The sequence below is a fragment of the Phasianus colchicus genome, chromosome 30 (genome assembly GCF_987193195.1).
Source record: "Phasianus colchicus chromosome 30, bPhaCol1.hap1.1, whole genome shotgun sequence".
NCBI lineage: Eukaryota > Metazoa > Chordata > Aves > Galliformes > Phasianidae > Phasianus > Phasianus colchicus.
Window position 1 is genome coordinate 1,628,632 of NC_143465.1, and position 21,841 is coordinate 1,650,472.

At 48.1% G+C, this 21,841-nt stretch overlaps 2 protein-coding genes across 7 annotated transcripts in view; one reads left to right on the top strand and one right to left on the bottom strand.

Annotated features, from left to right (window-relative positions):
• The first annotated feature begins 83 nt into the window (after positions 1-83).
• PSMB4 (proteasome 20S subunit beta 4) lies at positions 84-3,153 on the top strand. Its single transcript, XM_031608125.2, has 7 exons — positions 84-240; positions 678-884; positions 1,667-1,813; positions 1,989-2,070; positions 2,166-2,282; positions 2,615-2,703; positions 3,033-3,153. Exons 1-7 carry the CDS (start codon positions 119-121, stop codon positions 3,043-3,045), a joined length of 777 nt encoding a protein of 258 aa, XP_031463985.1. The 5' UTR covers positions 84-118; the 3' UTR covers positions 3,046-3,153.
• An 829-nt stretch (positions 3,154-3,982) lies between these two features.
• Positions 3,983-21,841, bottom strand: part of POGZ (pogo transposable element derived with ZNF domain) — a 28,077-nt gene continuing 10,218 nt past the window's right edge. For 4 of the 6 annotated variants that reach the window (XM_031608114.2, XM_090127182.1, XM_031608115.2 and 1 more), the window contains exons 3-18: positions 16,248-16,423; positions 15,572-15,680; positions 14,697-14,990; positions 13,726-13,932; positions 13,042-13,151; positions 12,361-12,695; positions 11,671-11,825; positions 11,346-11,446; positions 10,737-10,883; positions 9,753-9,887; positions 9,251-9,420; positions 8,533-8,673; positions 7,973-8,032; positions 7,566-7,678; positions 6,839-6,863; positions 3,983-6,721 (exon numbers count right to left, since the gene is read on the bottom strand). In XM_031608114.2, the coding sequence (XP_031463974.2) occupies positions 5,149-6,721; positions 6,839-6,863; positions 7,566-7,678; positions 7,973-8,032; positions 8,533-8,673; positions 9,251-9,420; positions 9,753-9,887; positions 10,737-10,883; positions 11,346-11,446; positions 11,671-11,825; positions 12,361-12,695; positions 13,042-13,151; positions 13,726-13,932; positions 14,697-14,990; positions 15,572-15,680; positions 16,248-16,423 (3,851 nt within the window). In that variant the 3' untranslated portion in view covers positions 3,983-5,148. The remainder of the gene's footprint in view (positions 6,722-6,838; positions 6,864-7,565; positions 7,679-7,972; positions 8,033-8,532; positions 8,674-9,250; positions 9,421-9,752; positions 9,888-10,736; positions 10,884-11,345; positions 11,447-11,670; positions 11,826-12,360; positions 12,696-13,041; positions 13,152-13,725; positions 13,933-14,696; positions 14,991-15,571; positions 15,681-16,247; positions 16,424-21,841) is intronic. The other 2 variants (XM_031608116.2, XM_031608117.2) reach the window with 2 other exon arrangements.

Sequence of the window (21,841 nt, forward strand, 5' to 3'; positions counted from 1 at the left end):
CTGCGCTCTCCATCCCGCGCCGCCCTCAGGATGGCGCCACCCCGCCCCTCGCACTACGGTGGCCGGCGGAGGCCGCACTTCCGGCGCGCGTGCGCAGCGCGGCCGCACGGTGACTAAGATGGAGGTCGGGGGAGCGCGCGTACCGCCGCCGTTCTGGGCCGGGGGCCCCTCCCCGGGGGCAGCGTACAGCCCCGGGGGGATCGGGATCGGGGCCGGGCTGCGGCCCTACAGCGGCACCCTGTGAGCGGGGGGGTGGAGGGCTGGGGGCACGGGTGGGGCGCGGGGATGGGCGTGGGATGGCAGCGGGGCTTTGGGGTGCGGGGCGATGGGAGCGCGGGGGGCTGCGGGACACACGGGGTGGGGGGCACGGATGGGTGGGGGTTACTGGGAGGGGGGGAGGGGAGGGGAGGGGAAGGGACTGAAGGGGAGGGAAGGGGGGGAGAAGAGAAGGGAAGGGGAGGGAAGGGGGGGAGGGAGATCGGGGAGGAAGAAGGGAAGGGAAGAGAAGGGAAGAGAAGGGAAGGGGGGGGAGGGAGATCGGGGAGGAAGAAGGGGAGGGGAGGGGAGGGAAGGGAAAGGAAAGGAGGGGAGGGGAGGGAAGGGGAGGGAAGGGAAGGGAGGTGGCCATGGGACTGGAGGGGGGGTGGTCGGGGTGGCACTGACATGTGGGTCTCCAGGAGCCCCATGGTGACGGGCACGTCGGTGCTGGGCGTCAAGTTTGAGGGTGGCGTCGTCATCGCGGCAGACATGATGGGCTCCTACGGGTCCCTCGCACGCTTCCGCAGCATCTCCCGGCTGCTGAGGGTCAACGACAGCACCGTGCTGGGCGCCTCTGGCGACTACGCCGATTTCCAGTACCTGACACAGGTCATCAACCAGATGGTGTAAGTCCTGCTGCTTCCAGGCACCGCGTCTCGAGTTTGAAGGGACTGGCTGGGATCGTCCAGCTCCTTGTCCTTCATTCACTGCTGGCCTTTGGCCACTTCTCTTTCTTGGTGTAAGTTTGCGTTTGAGAAAGGAAGACTGAGAGGGGACCTGATCCAGCTCTGTAAATATTGAGGTGTGGGGGGTGGAGTGGTGAGGCCAGACTCTTTTCAGCAGTGTGTGGGGGACGGGACGAGAGGAAACGGCCAGAAACTGCAGCACAGGAAGTTCTGCGCAAATGTGCACAAGGACTTCTTTAGGTGAGGTGATGGAGCACTGGAACAGGCTGCCCAGGGAGGTGGTGGAGTCGCTTTCTCTGGAGATATCCAAGACCCGCCTGCACACCTACTTGTGCGACCTGCTGAAGGGAACTGCCTTGGCACGGGGTTGGACTCAATGATCTCTGGAGGTCCCTTCCAACCCCTACAATTCTGTGATTCCAGGCAGCCCACAGGGAGTTGGTGTGAGGTTTTTAAGAGAAGCGTGGATGTGGTTTAGTGGTTACAGATGGCTTAATGCTTGAATTTGGGGATAGCGGAGATCTTCTCCAACCCTAATGATACTTAGTGATGATGGATTGGGGCTGCACCTGATGATCTTAGGGGTCTTTTCCAAACTTAATGCTTCTATGATTCTATTCTGTGATCCCTTGTCCTGCTCACAGTATAGCTGGAGGTGGGCTGGGTGCTGGCCTGGTGGCTCCCGGCTCCTCTGAGTTGAGCGATGTTTCTCCCTGCTTTAGCATTGATGAGGAACTGCTGGGAGATGGCCACAGTTACAGCCCCAAAGCCATTCATTCCTGGCTGACCAGAGTCATGTACAACCGGAGGTCCAAGATCAACCCACTGTGGAACACTGTTGTCATTGGAGGGTTCTACAACGGTGAGAGGTGAGGACAAGGGACGTGGGACATTGGGGGTGACCCCACCAGCCCAATTCTGTTGGATGGGAACATCCTTAGAATTTCTCCAAAAAGAGAAAGATGTGGGGTTTCCCTGGCTAGAAGTTGTGCTCTGGATGCCCTCCCCTTGTGCAGCAGTGATGCTCACAGCTCTGTCCTTCAGCTTCCTTGGTTACGTGGACATGCTCGGCGTGGCCTACGAAGCCCCAACGCTCGCTACGGGGTACGGCGCGTTCCTGGCTCAGGTTAGTGCTCACAAGTGGGAACGTGGAGCACATTGAAGCAGCAACCTTGGTGCTGGGTGACTGTTGAGCTGTTGGGTTTGATGACTTTTTTTCAGCCGTTGATGAGAGAAACCTTGGAGAAGAAGCCCAGCCTGACCAAGGAGGAAGCCCGTGACTTGATTGAGCGCTGCATGAAGATTTTGTACTACAGAGACGCTCGGTCCTTCAACAGAGTGAGTGCTGCACATTGGCTGCAAAGCTTTGGTCCGTGCTTAATCTCCCATCTCCACCACAGTGACACCCAGAGCTAAAATCCTGTAGCTTTAAGAACGTTCCTACCATAGTAAGCCAACTCCACTTGTCCACCAAGGAAAAAGACTTGCAGAGCCACATTAAAACAAATGAATCATAAATCATTAAATGTCCCAAGTCAGATGGACGCGTAACGCTTTGGACTCAGTGATCATTATTGGCAATGAATAATGAGATCTTTCGTAGGGCCCATTATGAAGCCAAGTCTGGAGGTGAGGCTTTACTGAAAGCTTCCACTGTTTCTTCTTTTCAGTATGAAGTCGCCATTGTAACAGAGAAAGGAGTGGAGGTGGAGGGACCACTGACCCTGGAGGCCAACTGGGACATTGCACACTTTGTCAGGTAATGGGCGGGTGACACACAACCTGTGTGTGCTGTCAGTCTGACAAAAACCAAGTGGTGTAGGTGCGGGTGGGTGATAGGTGCCCACTGCAGGTCAGCATCTCTACCTTACGCTCCAGTTGAGATCTCGCTGATTCCCTGCTGCAGCCACATCCTCTCTTGGCCAGGGAATGGCTCTGGGCAGCAGAGAGCTTCTCACTGATGGACCTCCTGAGACTTTGCCCCTTTGCACCTCTTCAATACAAAGCTTTGCTCTAATTGTGGTGGTGCGGGCATGGGCCACATCCCCATTGTGTCACACCCTGACCCTATAAACACTCTTCTTGCAGTGGCTTCGAGTGATCTCTGCAGAACTGCTTTGTTGCGTCCGTGCTTCTGGGTGATGTACATCAGAAAACTCCTTTTGAAGTTCCCATTTCTTTTGGAAATGAAATAAACCTGTTAAGATGATCCTCTGTGTTTGTGCCGTGTCCAGAATTGAAGGTTCTGACTCCTCAAAACACGTCTGTGCTGCAGGAAGGAAGCTGAGTCCTTTATTCCTGGAGAAGGGCAGCAAAAATGTCCTTTTATTGTTTGTTTGCTGAATGTTTTCTGGTAGGCGCTGTGCTCCACTAAAGACAATTACAGTCCTCCTCCCCTTGGCAATGCCTTTATCAGACCATCTTGGGTCAAAGTGCTCTTTCACCACCTCCATTTAACACAGTGAGCTCATTTCTGCCAAAGGTGACAAAGCTTTTTCCCCTTCTGTGTTGTAGTAGAAGCTTCTGTGTTGCCAGGTGGCGCTGATGACAGCTGAAGGACTCACCTGTGGGACCTGAGTTGGTTCTGCTCCTGGCTGATGCCTGTTCACTTCCCATGTGCTGAATCTTAAGTGAAATGCACAGTTGCTTCACCATTTGCCCTAATTAAAGAAAAATGTATGGGAGCACGAGTTGCTATGGCAGTGGGGTGTTCCAGTAACCCACTTAGTGCAGCTCATGCCATATTCCTCTGGAATTGGGAATTTCTCAGCCCTGGTATCATTTATGAACATTAAGAGTGGTATTACTACCACTGAGTATAAGCAGCTCCAATGGCAAAATTCTGCCTCAACTGTTACTGCCATGTACACACTTCAATTGCTGTCCCACCTCCAAGCAAGGCCGCGCCCCTAAGGGCAGGGGAATCCACCCAAAGCAGAGCTCTATGCTCTGCTCCCGTGTCTTCCATGAGGCACTGTGATATCCCAACAGCTGGGCAGCTCTCCATAATAAAAACGCGTGTTTATAAATCCATTTCCCTGGTTTTATTAAATGTTCCACGTATGTACATTTTAAAGATGAACCATTTACAGGTCTGCACATGCTGCCTCCTGCTTTCCTTAGGTCATAGGGCAGGTTCACAAAACCTCTATGGAAACAGAAAGGTGCAGGTGCTTCTGAATTCTGTATGTCAAAATGCTTCCGCTTATACCGTAATACATACAATTAAAAAACCCTCAAACATGCAAATTGTAGAAAAATTTAAGCTGGCAGTGAAAAATAAAAACAAACGTCTTCTTTTTGTGCATGTCACAGTTTGTTTCGTTAAATCAGATTTCTAATTCTAAGGAACGTAGTGTCTGATGCCACTGCTTAAAGCACGTTTATTCAACTACTCGTCGTTAATCAACGCTTAATGGTCCATACATTTAACTCCCATCTATAGGGGAAGACCAAGGCAGCCTCGACTTCCCTCTTCCATCTGCACTCTCTCTCGGGGACTCTTTGGAGCGTGGTGGTGCCGGTGGGCTCCCATGGAGGACCCGACCCAACCACGCGGCAGCACCGGGCAGCGCCGGGGCTCCAAGAACCATCGCTGGCATTGAGCAGGCAAAATGCTTCCGCTTGTGTTTGGATCCCGTGTCCCAGCTCACAAGCCAAGGAATTACTCTTTAAAAAGAAAATAAAATTAAAAAAAAAAAAGAAAAAGCAAACCAAACCCAACTCGTAAGGGCCAATTGTAGAAGGTTCACACTTTAAAGCAATCGTTCATACCTAAATTCAGCACAGAAACCTAAAGCTCTGGGTCAAGTGTTAAAAAAAAAAAAAACAACCTGTGTTAAGACATCCAAAAGGTTTATATACTGGTTCGTCAGCTACATCTGTTCTCCTTTCTTTAGAAATGGTCACATTGACAATGTATAATTCAAAACATTTCTGCACAATAAAAACAGAAAACTATGATACAGTGAGGTAAAGAAAACGCAAAAATATTCACCCACAATATATTTTCAGAAAATACCAACACAGTGATTTTTCTTTAAAAAAGCACAAAACTTATAAATGAACAGCATAAATGGCTATTTATCTGAGTGATCGCCTACAAATTTCCTAAACCCACAAATCCACAGGGAAGTGTAATGGTCTCATCCAACATTTATTGAAAAAACAACCCCTTCCAGATCACCAACTCGCAGATCAGTGCTCAGATTTCCATCAGATCCAAATCGGCGTCTTCGAAGCCGTAAAACGATTCAGTCTCGCTCTCCCCCTCGAAGAGCTGATGGAGGATCTCGGGGTCGGCGCACTCCTCGTTCTGGGGCTGATCCTCACCCTCTGCTGCCTCCTGTGCCAGCTGCTCCTCACCCAACTTCAGCTGCTCCTCCAGCGCTGCGATCAGCTCCTCCTGCATGTCGGCGTTGCGTGTGGCTGAGTTGGCCGTGCCGTCCGGCCCCGGCAGCACGCTGGCCACCAGGAAGGACTGCTGCACAAGTTCGGGAGAGTCACTGATGACCTCCAGCACCTCTGCCAGCCAACACAAAACCAACTGGAGAAGGATGTCCGAATCACATGTGGAGTCCGCCATCTCCTTGGCTTGCTCTTTCCACTTTTTATGCAAGAAATTTTTCACAGTCCTTTTTATACAAACATCCAGGGGTTGGATTTTGGAGCTGCAACCAGCGGGTACGACAGCCGGAAGAGTGCTGGAAGCACTCAGCAGGGACAGTACCTCCTCCGAGAGGTGTGTTCGGTGGCAATCCAGCACCAGCATGCCCTTGCTGTTCTGGCACTCGGTGTGCTTCTGCCACACTCGCGATGCCCACAGCTCCATGACTTCGTCGTCGCTGTAGCCGTTCTCCTTCGCTTCCAGTATGATGGATTCAGGCACGTTGGCGGGCTGCTGGACGTGACCTCTGTAGAAGACCAACGTGGGGAGAACGCTCCCGTCTGCAAGGATGGTGAGGACCACGTCGCACCAGGGCTCGCCAGTCCCCACCGTCTGCAGCGCGTTCTCCTTCTTGTCGTCGCTGCTCAGCACCTCCACGTCGAGGAAGAGGGAGATCTCGTCGATGGCCGCGATCATGGAGAGGGGCAGGTCCTGCGTGTGGATCTGCCGCTGCACAAACTCGATGAAGCAGCCAGCGTTGTCCTCCACCTCTTTGGGGAGCGGGTGGGCCACCGCCCTCCGTGCGTGCATGCTGAGGTTGTGCCGCAGCATGAACCGCACGGCCCATTCGTAGGAGATCTTGAAGCCGCCCTCCAGGGAGCGGCCAAGCTTGGTGGCCTTCTGGAAGAGCGTCTCCTCGTTGACGGGGAGCTGCTGCTCCCGCTGGGTGAGCACCCACTCCGCCAGCTTCTCCTCGGCCTCCAAGCTCAGGTATTTGCCCTCTGACAGCGACGCCAAGTTCTCCTCTTGGAAAGCCTGGAACCTCCTGAGCCAACGCTTGATGCGCCGCTGCGGGTTCCGGAAGTGCTCGGCTGCCTGCTCAGTGCTGCAGCACAATGCAAACAGAACCACCCGCAGCTTCTTCACAGACAGCTGCTCCTTTTTGCTTGCAGTTTCGGTCTCCTTCATTGGCTGCTCGTCTTCCTGAGCATCGATGTTTAAGCACTCTTCCTCCTGGCAAAGCAGGGGCCGGGTGTGGGCTGCCAGTGCCACTTCAGGTTCCAGGTCATCCTTCGCAGGTAACACAGATTTAGTTTTCACAGTAGCAGCTTTACTGGGGGAGTAGGCAGGGCACATGTTTTTCATGCTTCTGTCCTGGGGCTGGATGTGCCTTGAAGGGAGAGAACACAGTGCCTTCTTAAAACCAAGGAAATAAAAGCGCAGGGGGAAATCAAGCAACCAACCTCCAGACTGCAACAGATGATAGGAGAGTACGCAAAGAGTTTACCTGGAATGTGATATCCAAGTAGGCCCTGCAGAAAAAGACAAAGGCAGTTGTGGCTTTGCAAACAAGCAAGAAGTCAGTGCAAACACAGAGTACTCTTACAGAGATAAGGCTCAGGCATCCCCTCTGCTGCAAGATGCTCATTCAACCCCCTCCCTTCCCCAGGAGGTCTTGCACCCACATCCAAACCAATGAGAACTACCCAGTAGCAGCACCAAAACCCCACCAAAACCCAAATCCATCAGGAATAACACCAGGAGTTTGGTTAGGAAAGCTCAACCTCAGCCAGATCGCTGTAGGCAATGACCTTCTGTTTTGCAAATTGCACTAATGGCAACAAATGGTTGGAACAGCAGCTCTGGGCCCTATTCAAAGCCCAACATCAGCAGCTGCTCCAGGCCTCTTGGTGTCACAAAGGTACAATGATGTCTCAGAGGAACAGAGCAGCTCGCTGAAGCCCTCTGCATTGTTCCTTCCTGGGAATATCTCCTGAGATCTAAGATGTACAGCTGAGCTCAGGCTGACAGCCTCACTGGAGGCTTAGCTCTCATCTCCATAACAATTGTGACAATTCAGCAACTACAGAAGGTCCCCAAGCTGCATTTTACTGATGCTCAGCAGTCAGTGAGTGCTTGGCCAAAGGGCTGTGTTCGAGTTGGGCTCCAGGAACTCATGGATTATGTCTTTCATTAATTATTTCAATTTTTCTGCTCCTTTTCCAAACTCCTACCTCGGAAAATAATGTTGCTGAACTCGTGCGATGGGTTGAAGACCAAATGCTTGGCCATCACATCACCCTCCGACGACGCAAAGAGGCAGGAAGAGCAGCACAGCTTCACACCACTGTACAACAGGAAGAAAGCGAGCTTTGTATCAGCGTTAGATATTAGAAGAGGTGGATGCCCATACCAGGGAAAAAACGTCACCCTTGAGTGCTGCAGTGCCCCCTCCCTAAGGCACTGACCTCCCTCTGGAAGGCAGCAGTGGTTGCCTTCATTTGATCTATGTTGCTGCATTGCAAATATTAAGCAGTGCTTCTTAAGAAGCAGATGTGAAAGTAAAGAACACAACAGATCAGGAAATGAATGCACACCGGATCCCCGGGTGATTAAAGTGAGATGACAAGTCTTCCCTTACCAGGCAGTGTAGTTCTTGAACAAAGCCAAGTATTTGGGACTCTTCCGGGGAACGTGGTTGCTGTATGACAAAAGGGTTAATGAAATGTCAGAATTATTCCAGATATCTGAAGGGTTATAGAGCCATATGAAATCTGGCATGTTTACAAAGACAGATCCAACCCTGGTTTCAATCATCCTATTTTATCTTGTATTTAAAGAAACAAAAATCCTGGTCTGCGGTCTAACAAAGCTCCTGTACAGGCTTCTAAAACCATGGCATAACTTCTTTTCATTTACTTTTTAATTGTATTTTTAATGTGAATATGAGACTTTAGCAAGAAATCCTAGAAGCACAGAACAATGAGCTTGCAGTACGCATGCTGTTAGCTACAGCACTGCGTGGGGAATGAATCCTTCAGCTTTCACACTCAGTTTTCCCATCTTATCCCAAAGCCCACATCTGTGCAGACAGCAAATGCACACCTTACAGACCAGGCACTGGATTGGAATTTCGTGGAACCCCTTTTGCGGGATGCCACGACATTCAGCCAGGAGGGGTTTCTGTGCCATCACACCTACTTGATCATGTGGTTGGCGTAGGCTCGGGAGCAGCACGTGCTGTAGCGGCACAGCGAGCAGTGGACGTAGGTGGGGAAGTGGTTTGGGAAGTCGGGGATCTCAAAGCTGCACTCCAGGCAGGTCTGCCTGCCCAGGACGCTCCTGAAAAGAGAGGAATGTGGCCATCAGTGGGGAAAGGCATCTGCAGCTACAACCGCCATCAGGACACGCATTTAAGGACACACGGCAGCTTCCTGAAGTTAAACTGGTCTCATCCTGCACCAAAGCTTTTCAGGGTACCTCAGTGCCAGGCTCAATGCCTCCCACATCGTAACGGAGTGGTTAATAAATGAAAATAAATGAAGACAAAGTGGAATGGCACAGGGTGGGCAGAAAGCCCTTATGGTGATGGAATCTCATTGTTTCTGTAAAATTGCCAACCTAATTAATCATCAAAGAATCATCACAGAATGGCTTAGATTGGAGAAGCCCTCAAAGATCATCAGTTCTAACAGCCTTGCCATGTGCAACCCCCTGCCATGGGGAATTCTGCATTTCAGTTTCATCTGAAGAGCTTTCATAACATGTTTTAACGCTGTTTTGTGGGAAGCTAGATTCTCCTGGCATAATATTTCCTTGGCAACCAGTGAGACACAGACCAGCCACCGCTGCAGCATAACAAGAGCCACTACACTGCTCTGAAAATCTTTATAATTTGAAATTGAGCAATGAATCTGACATTTTTTTGACGGCTCTCTTCTGGACGCTCCTCTGGACGGGTGGGTACAGGAAGATGGGCTGAGGGTCAGCAGAGGAGAGCGGTGCAGTGTCCTGCCCAGCACTCTGCCCCATGTCGTTCGAAGAGATCGGCACCGTCCGGGGCTGTCCTCGGGATGCTCTGATTGTCACCTGCATAGAACAGAGCACTCTTACAACACAAAGGCAGAAGTGAGCTATCCCAGTTCAGACTCCTGTTAGAGTAGTTTGGGGTTCTTAAGAGAATAAACAGGGGCTCTACAACACAACTTTTTCCACCCAGAGCAGGACACGAGGCTTGAGCCTCTGCACCGAACAGAAGGCATCCAGTCAACAAGTTGAGGCACCGTCAATTGTAGATGCCTTAGCTGGGCCAGCAAATGTGATGTACAGATCAGATGAGGCAAACATCTCTTCTGCCCTCACCCATAAAAACACTACGGATGTTTCCCAGGGAACCAGGATTGACACTGGGGTTTCCCTACCTTGGTTCCAGGCTTCAATCCTTCCAACTGTTTGGGCTTTCGGAACGTTTTGTGATGCTGCAGCTTGTGTTCAATTTTATCCTTGGCAAACAAGAATTGGAGTCTGCACTTGTTGCAATGATAAACACTCTTCTTCTAAAGCAAATGCAAACAAAACACATTCCGTGTCAGAGAAACGGGACCCACAGCACAGCAGGTTGTTTTGGTTTTTAAAAAAGAGAAGAAAAGTAACACTATTCCCTCCTATAACCAAAGCTAGTCCCAATTTTTGAGAGCCTGAAATGGCTACTGGCACAGCACTTCCTTCCCATTGACCCCATCTCACTATTTTTGCATATTTTTTAATTAAAAAAGCAATACTTGACTTAGGGGGAAACATTCCTTCCAAGCTTGCCTTGCCTTTGCCTCTTCCAGAAACCAATGGAGGGCACTGGGGCAAATAAATGCAGGTACTTGGTAAGCAGGCCACACTTCTGTATTCTGCAAGCATGCTCCAGCTACACCCGCATCAAATATGTTGTCAATACTGCCAGCATACATGGAAACAGAACACTCAGCTACCACGATGATTTGCATTTGCATGTGTACAACATTATTTATTTATTACCTGAAGAAAAAAAAATATTAAATCCCCAATGAACACAGAGCTGTTGGTTAAGCACACACACAGCCCAGCAAAAACGTATTTCTTTCTGCTCTGTAGCAACAATCTGTGCTGCTCCTAAAGGAGCAGTGCTTCTTCTCTGCAGCACAACCCCTGTGAAACATCCAGAATGACAGCGTGCAAATTGCATTTGTTACAGAGTGAATACAGCTTCAACCAAAACCCCTCTTTCAAACAGCTTTTCTCTCCTCTCTTCTCTTTTCTCCTTTCCTCTCCTCTTTTCCTCTCTCTCCTCTCCTCTTTTATTTAAACCCCCAACCCAACACCTCCTCCCAGGCTCATTACAAACTGCAGACAGACAACAAGGACAGACACAGTACCTGGTGCCTCATGAAGTGCTGCTGGAAGGCGTTGCCATTCTTGAAGACCTTCAGGCAGTATGGGCAGAGCAGGTGCCGCGTGTCCTCGTGGATCATTCGGAAGTGGCTGTCCACCTCCGAGTACAGCGACGAGCGGTACTGACACACCTGCAGGGGTGGGCAGAAACAGTGCTGAAATAACCTCAGAATCCAGCTCACCTCCTCCACTGCAGTACGGAGATCCCATTGGCACCGTGCAGATCCCCAAAGACAATCAGTGGGGTTTTGGAACCAGGTCCTAAAGAACTTGCTGGCTCATTTCTTTAAGTGAGGCACTGAAGTGGGCAGAGTAGCTTGGAGAAACAGACTGAAACCTCTCACAAAAGAAAGGAGTCACAATTTTGAACTCCAGACCCATGAGAAAAAGGAAGAGACAGTCAATGCAACACAGTTGGACTGTACTAAAAATCATTTTTTCAGGGCCTTTCTTTTTGGAGAGACAGTGCTGGGCTCTTGGGTGGAGATGTTATGTTCAAAATCCAGAACAAACCTCCTGACAACAAAAGGTGTCACATAACCTCATCTCCACCAGATGACACCTTCTCTTCATGGCACAATAGCTTTTAGTACCTGGCAAACGTAGGGCATTTCCCCCGGCTTGTGCGTGTCCTTCATGTGTTGCAGGAACATTGGTTCGCTCTCAAATGCCCATTCACAAATCTTGCACTTTGCTGCAAAAGAAAAAAGAAAAGAAAAAGCAGCTAACAGCTGGAGGACAACAAGGACAACAAGGTAAAACACACCACCACCTTATACCAAGTTCATTTGAACAAATTCCTTAAAAAAATCATTACTGCTCCTTGTTTTTATTAAGGAACTAATCTTAACAGGTTGGCTATTAGCCTAAGACAAAAACCCTCTCAAACCCAGAACTACAGCAGCAAAACCAGCTTACTTGTTGACTCATAGGGACTGTGGACGTTCTCTAAGTGGCACTGGAGCTGAAACGGAGTGGAGAACTGCCTGTAGCAGTGCTGGCAGATGGTGTGCACGTCCACCTCTCCGTTCTGCTGGTCCAGTTCCACGTGGTGCTTCATGTGGTTCATAAATCTTATGAACAGAAAGGGTGTGAGCAGAAATCCACACATTTTGCACCTGTAGTCCTGGCAGCACTAGGAATGCTACACCAGGAGTTTTTTTTTTAACCCATTTTATCATTACTTTTAAGGGCCCAAAAGATTGAATGAAAAAACCAAAGTCACTTTGACCCAAAAGAGCACTGAAGTGGTTCCTTCTCACTCTTCCCAACACCAGCACAAAATCCCATATCCAGCAACCCCCTGTTCTGTAACTCCAGAAGTTACAGAGGAGATGTTGTAGTACAGAACTTCAGAGCACTTCTGACCCCAACCACTATTCTTCTCTTCCATTCTTCTCCTCCAGCTTTCTGTTCTCCTTATCCATTCTATCTTTCCCTGACCCAATGTGTGAGGACAGACGAATCGCCTCACTTTTGTGTTTCAGCTCTAAGCACACCCACACAATGAGACACCTGGGAGATGGCTGCTCCCACCTCATTTTCACTCCTGCAGATCTGAAGCACCCAGAACACTGCAGCCTTCTTGTGGCACACTGCATCCCTTACCGTATGTTGTTCTTTAGCCTCTTGGTGCAGTGTGGACACCGGAACGAAGTCGGAACCTTGGGGAAGTTCAGCAGCTGGCTCACTTTGCCACCATCTCTTCCATAGTAGAAGTCATCCACCAACATGATGAGCTTACTTTGGGACGAGTCAACCACGCCTTCACTTGGCTCTGGAGCTTTAGCAGGTGGGGACAGTGCAGGTATAGGAGTAGAAGAGGGTGGGGAAGCAACAGCTGTGGTTTTTTCTGGAGATGGAGGCTTTGCAGATTGGATATTTGGTTCAGAATCAAGAGATTTTCTTTTCTTGAGGAATTCAACCATTTCAGGGCAGCAATACTAAAAGACAAAAAAAAGAGAAAAAAAGCCCACACGTTCAGAAGTATCCAGGAAGAACTACTGATGTTATTAAGAGCAAACAAGCAAAGGCTAAACAGGACTAAAAGGAGGCAGGTGCACTCCAGGAAACTCTGAAGGAAAAAATTAATGCAGATTTAACATTTAGATCTCTGCTTACTGTCAGTAGGATTGAAAAACAATCCTGGCACCAGCAGGACATCCAGCTGAGGTCCCGACACCCTGAGGGATGCTGTGGAGTTCTACAAAGGCTCTCCTTTGCTATTTTCTTCCCTTTCACACAACCCCTGATCCAGGGAGAACTGTTCATCCCAGAGTGGTTACTTACACACATATGTCCTCTTAAAGCTTCGGTGACTCGGAACTGAGCATCGCACCGTGGGCAGACCTTCCTGCCACCATCTTGCAAATCAAAGGTAGGAATTGGAGATGAATTGACTGTAACAGGAGGGAGAAAAGCACCACAACATAAAACAAAGAGAAAATCATTACGTCTCAGGTCCTGGATGCAAACTCCCCACAGTCTGGATGCTGAAACACACCCTCATATCTTTAATATGGAGTATCTCAACATTGCACTAATTAAAAATAAAAAGCTCAACTATTCTTTCCTTCTTTGGCCATTTCATTGGTTCCCATCCTTCAGTTTAAAACCCCATACCTCTTCATCAGCTTCACCCCTACCTGTACACTGAAACTCAGTACAGATGACACAAAATGTGCCTTAAAAGAACTACAGGACTCTGAGACTCTTTAAGGAGGCGATGGAACAGAAGCCAGGATTTGATTCTTTCCCCTCTTCATGCAGACTACTATGCGTGTGTGTGTTTTCAAGATGCACATCAATAATTCTGAATGCGAAATAATGTATGCAAGCAATATCCACAAACATAGTAGAAATACAGCCACTGGGTAAAAAGTAATGTACAGATGACAAAGATGCACGAATTAATGGGAAAGCTTTTCAAGTGCCCATGCAAACGATGAGATCTCAGCAGTTGCATCACCACACCTTTCAACGACGACGATGACGACGACGACTCCGACACACTGGATCTCTGGGAGCTGTGCACAGGGCTGCTGTTGGACACCACCATCGGGCCAGGGCTCTGCCCCAACGAGGGAACAGTGTTCAGGGTGTTCACCAGCTTGGCAACCTCGTTGCTGTTCTCACCAGTCACTCCGGGTTTCTTTACAGTCACAAAGCTCGCAATGCTCACTGCCAAAGGGAGGATAACAGAGGAGCATTAATAAGAATTGGTAAGAGCTGATGCACTGGGTGAAGCCTGCCCCCACTAGCATGTCTCGTGTCTTGCTCTTCTACCTTTCATCTTCTACCAGCCATCAATTCTGTCCAGCAAAGCAAAGGGGAAAGACTGAGCAAGTAAATTTCCCTTTCAGATCGTGCTCTAAGACATGAGCCATTCCCTAGTGGGAACTAGGACTAGTGGATTAAACGAGATACTGATGGTCACAAAAATCACTTGTATTTCTTTTCTACGTGTAGCCGTATGCAATTAAGGCCACTTAAGGTAAAATTAAAGTGATGACTTGCTGCATGAAGAAATACATAGTTTTTTAAGTTGTCTGTCACTATTTTTGAGCAATCATATCACTCACAAATCTCAGTATTAAAAAAAAAAAAAGCCCTGTGTCTAGTTTCTGATTGTTATCTGCTCCTTATCTTTCAAAATCACAACTAATTAACAAACAGTAATTTTCACTTTTGGGGACTTCTAACTGATGGTCTCAGAACATGCTACAAAACATGAAGTCTAAGGGATTCTCAAAGCAAACTGGGCACTACAACACAACGCTTGTCGTCTTCCTGGCTGGTAAGGAGATGAAGCATGAGTCAGTGCCCAAAGCAAAAATAGAACCCAGGAGCTCTGACTCAACTTCTGCGTTTCAGCTCTAAGCTGTATGTTTGAAAAAGCAAATTACAGACAGCGTTACGAGTCCCCTTGCTTCTCCAAGTCTTACCTAATTTGGGGTTAGTAGCTTGACTGGACTGCCCTGGCTGCTGCACAGTTAACTGTCCCAGAGGTGTTGGCTGCGTTGCAGTAGGAGTTGTGGAGGTGCTGGGAGTGGACTTACTTTGCTGTTGTGACTGGGACTGCGGCACTGTGCTCCTGATGGTGAGCGTGGCCGGAATGACCGTAGTGAAAGTGTTGGTGGTGGGTCGGACCGGCATGGTCGTACCTGGTCTCACCTGGGCCACCTGGGAGAACACCTGAGGAACGCCAACTGCTGGTTTGACAAACTGCGTACCTGGGGCTTCAAACAGAAACGAATAAAGGGAGGTCAAATAAATGAATTCCGTCCCTTGCCCACAGTAAGATCTGCTTTCTAACACTGCCAAGCTCCCAAAATTCCCACTCATTTCAGTGAAACTTGTTTACAAGTTCAGCACCTAAACTTTGTTTGCCAAACAGCCTGAAATTGAACACGAATCACAGAATCATAGAATCATAACGGCTGGAAAAGACCTCCAACACCAACGAGTCCAATCCCAACCCATCTCCTCTAAACCACGTCCCCACACACCACATCTCTCAAGACTGTGTTTGTGATTTTGGAAGAACTTATGGAGTTCTGCAAGGCAGACATTCCTTCCACTTGGAAGACCCCTAAATACCAAGTGGTTTATTACTATTGCCAAAGGGTCCGCTTTCAGCTGGACACAACTGGCAGAATTGGAGCAATTAATACACACATTTCATCAACTACAGAACTGGAAAATCCCCTTCTCTAGAGCTCCAAGGTTTGTATTTCAGCTGCATATTTCAAATATTTGTCCTTGGTACTCAGTAAAGAAAGATGACAGAAGCATGGCTTGGATGTGTTTCAGTCCTTACCTGGGACGAGGGTGATGGGTCTGACTGTCTGACCCTGCTGTACATTCAGAACGATTCCCACTTGATTCATGGTGTTTTGCACAGGCCGCACGTTCCGCACAGGAAATCCCTGCATTCAAACAGTAATCACTAACATACCAAAAACACACCAAGCACATTCAATTTGAGGTTTCTACCCTACAAAAACAACCAAACAAAAATAATCAAAACCACAAATGAAACAAAAAAAACCCCACCAATCTAAAGAGCACCTCCCAGCACTATCATCTATGGGATCAACTGAATCAAGGCCATTCTGTTTGTAGGCAGCACCTTACCCAACAGCAAGGCCACCTTCTTACTGATTTACAGCCTCTACTCTGACCTCTCCTTCCCTAAGCACCTACTGAAGTCTTCTCCCAGCTCTTAAACAATTTGAAAAGCTGTACTTGCAGCAGTAGTTTTTTCCTGAGATAGGTAAATTCTCTGCTTTGTTGAATCACAGAATCATTTGACTTGGAAGAGACCCTTAGTCCAGCTCCTCTGGCAATGAACAGGGCACCCACAGCTCCATCAGACACTCAGAGCCTGGTAGAGCCCAACCTTGAATGTCCTTGTTGGCTGAAATCTGTAAGGATTAGTACATCAGACCTTCCTTCCCAGCCTGCACGTAGGAGTGGGGATGTGAGGGACCCACCTGGGTGGTGATGAAGATGGGCTGGCTGGTCACTGGAGAGTTCGTGACGTGGTTGGCATTCTGCATGATCTGCACGGGTCGTAACACTGGCTGGGTCACCATGGTGCCCAGACCTGAGGTTGGGTTCTGGGTGAGGATCAGGGGCTGCCCACCTTGCTGAACAAGAGGGTTGCCGGCTGGAAGAGAAACAGAGATAGAGTAAAAGTTGTATTTGTCAATGAAAAAAGCTTCTGCAGAACTGGAATGACTTTTTCAGAGCACACTTTAAAAGTAAACTTGTGAAACTATCAGACTCTTCTATCTATTGCTTTAAAACTCCCATTTGAGCAGGGTTTTCTGAGTTGCCTAAGAACAAGGTGATCAAAACTCTTCGCTCCGAGCAACCTCAGAGATTGATTATCCTGGCTCCTGCATGCCCTTTGAACACAACCACAGCAGCTAAAGAAAATATTTTTTTTAGTCTCATTAACTATTAAGCACAAATTCACCTGCTGGCAGATACTGGGAAAATTTATGCTCAACCACTCACTCCAGCCCCTGGTGCAATGCTGTGCAAGTTTGTGAAGAGCATTGCCAATGACAGGCAGCTCAGTGCCAATTAACCAGAACCAGAAGGACACGCGAGTTCTGAACCACCTAAAGCCATTTCCAACATCCTCTGACTTGGAGAGAACTACAGCACTGAATTTTCATGAAGCACCAGACATGCTTCAACACAGGAATTACAGAACAAGTGAAAACATCTGGCTCCCACTGAAATCGTAATACGTGGGCTGTGTCATAAGAACATCTCAGAATGGTTTAAGTGCTTTTTCTCTTAATTTGAGCACCATGCTCTGATTGAAACTCAACTCTGAACATGTCCACCACTAGAGCTACCCAACACTCCCCATTACCTACAGCCAAAAAGCATCCCATAGCTCTCTGAACTGCCAGCTGTTTGCATCAAGCTTCCCATGAATAGATCTGCCACAATTATTTTCCATGATGAGCTGCAACCATAGAACCATGGAATGTCTTGAGTTGAAGGGCCCTCCAAGATCACAGAGTGAAAAACAAACCCATGCTTCTTCTGATACCATTCTCATAACATTTTCATCACAAGTCCCAGAATGTCTGCACGTTCACCCAAGGAACTCTGTGGCCCACGACCACCCTAAAGAAAATCCATAGAGTTGGGTCCCTCTGTTGCCAGCAGCTCATTATTGTTGGCCGCATCCTCCAGCCAAGATCCCATTTGTTCCACAGGCTCTCACTTGCCAACCAGAACAATATTTGCACAGAATGAGGAAATCCAAAGCCTGGAATATGGCCCATTTACTTCTGGGGGCACTAAATGTGGCACGAAAGAAACAGTTGGGAGGATCTCTTGTTTATTGGCAGTGCTCACTGACAACTGAGCACTGGGGAAGCGATGAAAAGGAAGGGAAGAGAGGATGAAGAAGGACATATGCTAGGGAAAGGAGGCAAAATGGTCTACAGACACCAAAGCACCTGTCCAGAAAACCAAAGAACAACACAATCATAGAATACCCCAAACTGGAAGACCAGTGAGGCCAACTCCTGGCCCCACAAAGCACTACCCAAACATCAGAGCTCACACACAGCAAGAGATCTGCATAGATAAAACACAACACATTTTCTAAAAACAACAATAATAATAATAAAAAAGATTTAAAAATTCAGGCCATGATTATTTTGAATAACCCGGAAAATGAGCACAATACTTAATAGGGCTTCAGCTCCTTCTTCCTCTGCACCATTCTACCTCTTGGCATAAAACTTTTTCATGTATTCATGTTTACCCAACTCAAACCATAGTGAGGAACATCAAAGGGATTCTTATAGAGGAATAATAACGTGTCTAGGTTTTAAAAGTGTATGATATATTATTTTTTAGAGACCATTACTACCATAATCCATGTCTTGATGGCGAAGGGCTTCCAAACTGGAAGGGAGAAACCACACAGGAATCTTCCCACTGTGGATTTCATAGAATCAGAGCATAGTTGGATGAAGGACCTTAAAGATCATAGAACCATGGGATCACAGCACAATCTGGGCTGAAAGGGACCCTAAAGATCACAGAACCAAAGAACAACAGTATGGTTGGAACAGAAGGCTCCTCACACCCCCAGTTCCACCCCTGCCATGGTCTGGCTGCCCCCCACCTGCTCAGGCTGCCCAGGATCCCATCCATGGCTTTGGGCACTACCAAGGATGGGGCACCCACTGCTCTGGGCAGCTGTGCCAAAGAACTGCCAGCATTATTCAGCACTTATGAGACTGAAAGAACATCCAGATTGTTTCAAAGACACAAAATGGTTCAACATTACTGAAACTGCTGATGTTAAAAGAGAATGTTTCCTATGCAAATGTGGAAACCCAGGAAAAGACCTGCTTTGTGCCAAAACATTCTGACCCACAGCCAAAACAGCTTCTTTTAAATGAAGATGCTCTGCACTGACAGTCTGGATGCTGCCTGACTGGCACTCCTCAGCGTATGGGATCCAAACATTTCCATGAAGATTACACCATGCAGAAGCCTATCCTGCACCATTTGCTTCTTTACAACAAGCACTAACCCAGTGCTGTTATCTGAGCTCCAGGGTCCAAGTGAAAAGGATGATGTGATTCCAGCATTCACTGTTTTTGTAAGGAAAGGTCTCGGAGGAGGGATGGAGAGGAGGGAATTGAAACCAGAGATGCACAGTGGGTTTGGCAGCCTTTGTAATCCCTTCACAGCGCTCCTGAGAATCATTTGGGAAGACTTACACTCATTTAACAAAAGATGGCTTTGGGTTTCAGTCAATTTAAAGCAGAGAGTTGTTGACAAGGATGCTCTGATCAAGTCAGTTTGGTGATTTGGACCCCTTTCTCTGAGTATGGACCTGCCACGTTGTTCTCTCCAGAAATGTTGCCCTTTATCAGGCAGCACAACAGCAGAAGTAAATACAAACACTCCAGTTCCTTTACAGAATTCCTTTTATTGTGGCCAGGAAGGACGCAGCTGTATGCCCAATCTTCTGCAGGCTCTCATTAATGAGAACGACAAATCTTGTGGAGCAGCACATCCGAGAGCATCAGTGCTCCTCTTAGATTGCTTCCACTGAGATCCACGAGGTTTCCACAGGTCCTGGAACATCTGAAGCTCACAGGTGTGCACAGATTCACTACTTCACCTCAGGGGAACGAGGAGATCACGGCAGAAATCAGCTGAGGAAGAACAAGTTACATTCTTCTCTTTCTCCTCCAGCCTCTCATGTATTCAATCCTCCAGGCAGCTCCCTGGGAATGGTTTATTTTGCTCCTTTAAGGAGAGCTGATGGAACAAGCTTCTGATTGAAGCAAGCTTCAATACCTCTTGAGCTCCAGCAGCTCAGGTTTATCCCACAGCCCTCTGGGGCACAACCTTTCCCTGATACCCAACTTCACAGCAGCACAACCTCCCTTGAGAAGGACACCAGTGCCAACCAATAAAGCCTTCTCAGAACCACCCAGGTGTGAGACTGGGGCTGCAGTGCAGCACCCACCAGGCCAAGGCTCCTGCTGGTAACACAGTGAGGATGCAGACTGTGATTAAACCAGATGAAGGTTCTTTGCTTCCCATCTAACCTGACTTAACCTCAAACTGCCCCGCATTCACCGCATGGTCCATGGAAGCACAGCGTTTCCTTCTATCATTTCTGTATCTCCAGGATCAAAAGCACTTCGTGATTCCTGCAAAAGGAATTGCAGGAATGTAAGTTGTATTTTTATCTGATGGTGGAATTATTAAAAAGGAGTCATGCTGTCAGGGGGACATGCAGCAGGGCTCCCATCTCATTTTCTTGTCAACAACATTGCTTTTCTGGATACTGGGACACTGTAACAACAGAGAGACACACACCAGTGAGCTGTGCACATACACAGAACATAACAAACTGGTTCGAGTGGGAAAAGGTACAGCTAACAGCACACAGTGGAAACTAAGAAAAGAAAAAATTAGGCCGAACGTCACTTCAAATATATTTAGCTTTCACTGTTTTTTTCCTTTTATGTCCCAGTAATTTGAGACATTTTAAAACTAATCTGCAGGGAAAAAATCTGAAGATGAAATTCAGGAAGATGGAAAAAGATTAGCTAAAGAGAATTCTGCCTTCAGTGAGGAAATCTTCTTTCTTGACTTTTGGACATGGGGTCATTCCCATCCATCCCACTGCCCTGATCACCCAGAAGAGCTGGTGGTCTGATACAGAGCCATTAAGGTTGAGAAAGACCTCTAGGATCACCAAGTCCAGCAGTCATGGACTTACCATGCCCACTTAGAGAACTGTTAAGGTTGGAAAAGACCTCTGAGATCCCCAAGTACGACCCCAACCCATCTCACCACGTCCACTAACCATGCTCCCAATCCAATCTTGGATATCAACAGGGACGGCGACTCCACCTCCCTGTTCCAATGCATCACCACTTTTGGAGAGAAAAAGTATTTCCCAATATCCTACCTGAACCTCTGCACTGTTAAGCAATACAACACACTGCAGGAGAAATTTGGGTGCGTGTTTGTCACCGTATGGTCAGTCAGTTTGGGAGTTAGATATTTACCAAGGAGGATGCTGTGGTTTAAGAAAGCAATAAATGTTAGAGCTCCAGGCTGGCTCACAGTGATTTACATCCTAGAGGGGAAAAGCAAAACAAAGCCTAACAAAACCTTACACTGAGAGAATAGGTAGATTTAATGGGCCTTTTTCAGCCCTAGCTTGTAAGTCTTCTTAATTAACGTAAAACAAAATGCAAGATGACAGCCATGAGCATAAAAAAACCAGATTGCCCAAAGCTGGGACAGCTCAGACACAGCCCACGGCTCCGCAGTCAAAGTGAGGCTGTGGGGGATGTGACCCCTGGTTACTGGGCCAGCATGGGCTGCAGAGGGAACTGATGTCCCCGTGGCACTTTGCCATCCCAAATCCTCACTGGCAGAAAGCCAACAAGGATTCCCTGCAGGACAGGAGATGGCAGCAGCTCAGTGAACAACGGAGCTCTGGAAAGAAAAAGCCACATTGCAGGCTGAAGAGTTGTGTTTGTTTTGGTCCCACCAAGTCCAACCATCAACCCATCACCACCATACTCACAGTATCATTAATGATTGAGAAGACATCTAGGATCAGTCCAGCCTTCAACTCATCCCCATCAAGCCCACCCAATCCTAGAATCATTAAGGCTGAAAAAGACCCCCAAGACTTCCAAGTCCAACCATCAGCCCATCACCACTCACAGGATCTGTCCTCTGCTGCATGGATGCCATCAAAAAGAGGATTAATTCCACCATTAAGCTGAAGTGCTCCACAAAAATTCACAACCAAGTGTGTTTCCCTGCTTTCCCTTGCAGAATCTCAGTGTCTATCACCAAACCAAGGGCAAAGCTCTGTGTGTCCCTGTGTGTTTTCACACGGCCTATCAGCACCACATTCCTCCTGCCCAGTCTGCAGCAGATAAGAACAACACAGACCCAACCCACAGCACCAACCTCACCTTGAGACAAACGGCTCCATAATGCAGACTATTTTGTCTCAACAACACAACCAGAGCTGGCCCAGCTCTGCAGCTTCAAA

What these genes read in the sequence shown, in the direction of transcription:
- PSMB4 (XM_031608125.2), top strand. Translation starts at nt 119, where the DNA reads ATGGAGGTCGGGGGAGCGCGCGTACCGCCGCCGTTCTGGGCCGGGGGC. An exon ending in CGGCCCTACAGCGGCACCCT is followed by an intron (nt 241 to 677) that starts GTGAGCGGGGGG and finishes GTGGGTCTCCAG; the next exon opens with GAGCCCCATGGTGACGGGCA. An exon ending in ACGCTCGGTCCTTCAACAGA is followed by an intron (nt 2,283 to 2,614) that starts GTGAGTGCTGCA and finishes TCTTCTTTTCAG; the next exon opens with TATGAAGTCGCCATTGTAAC.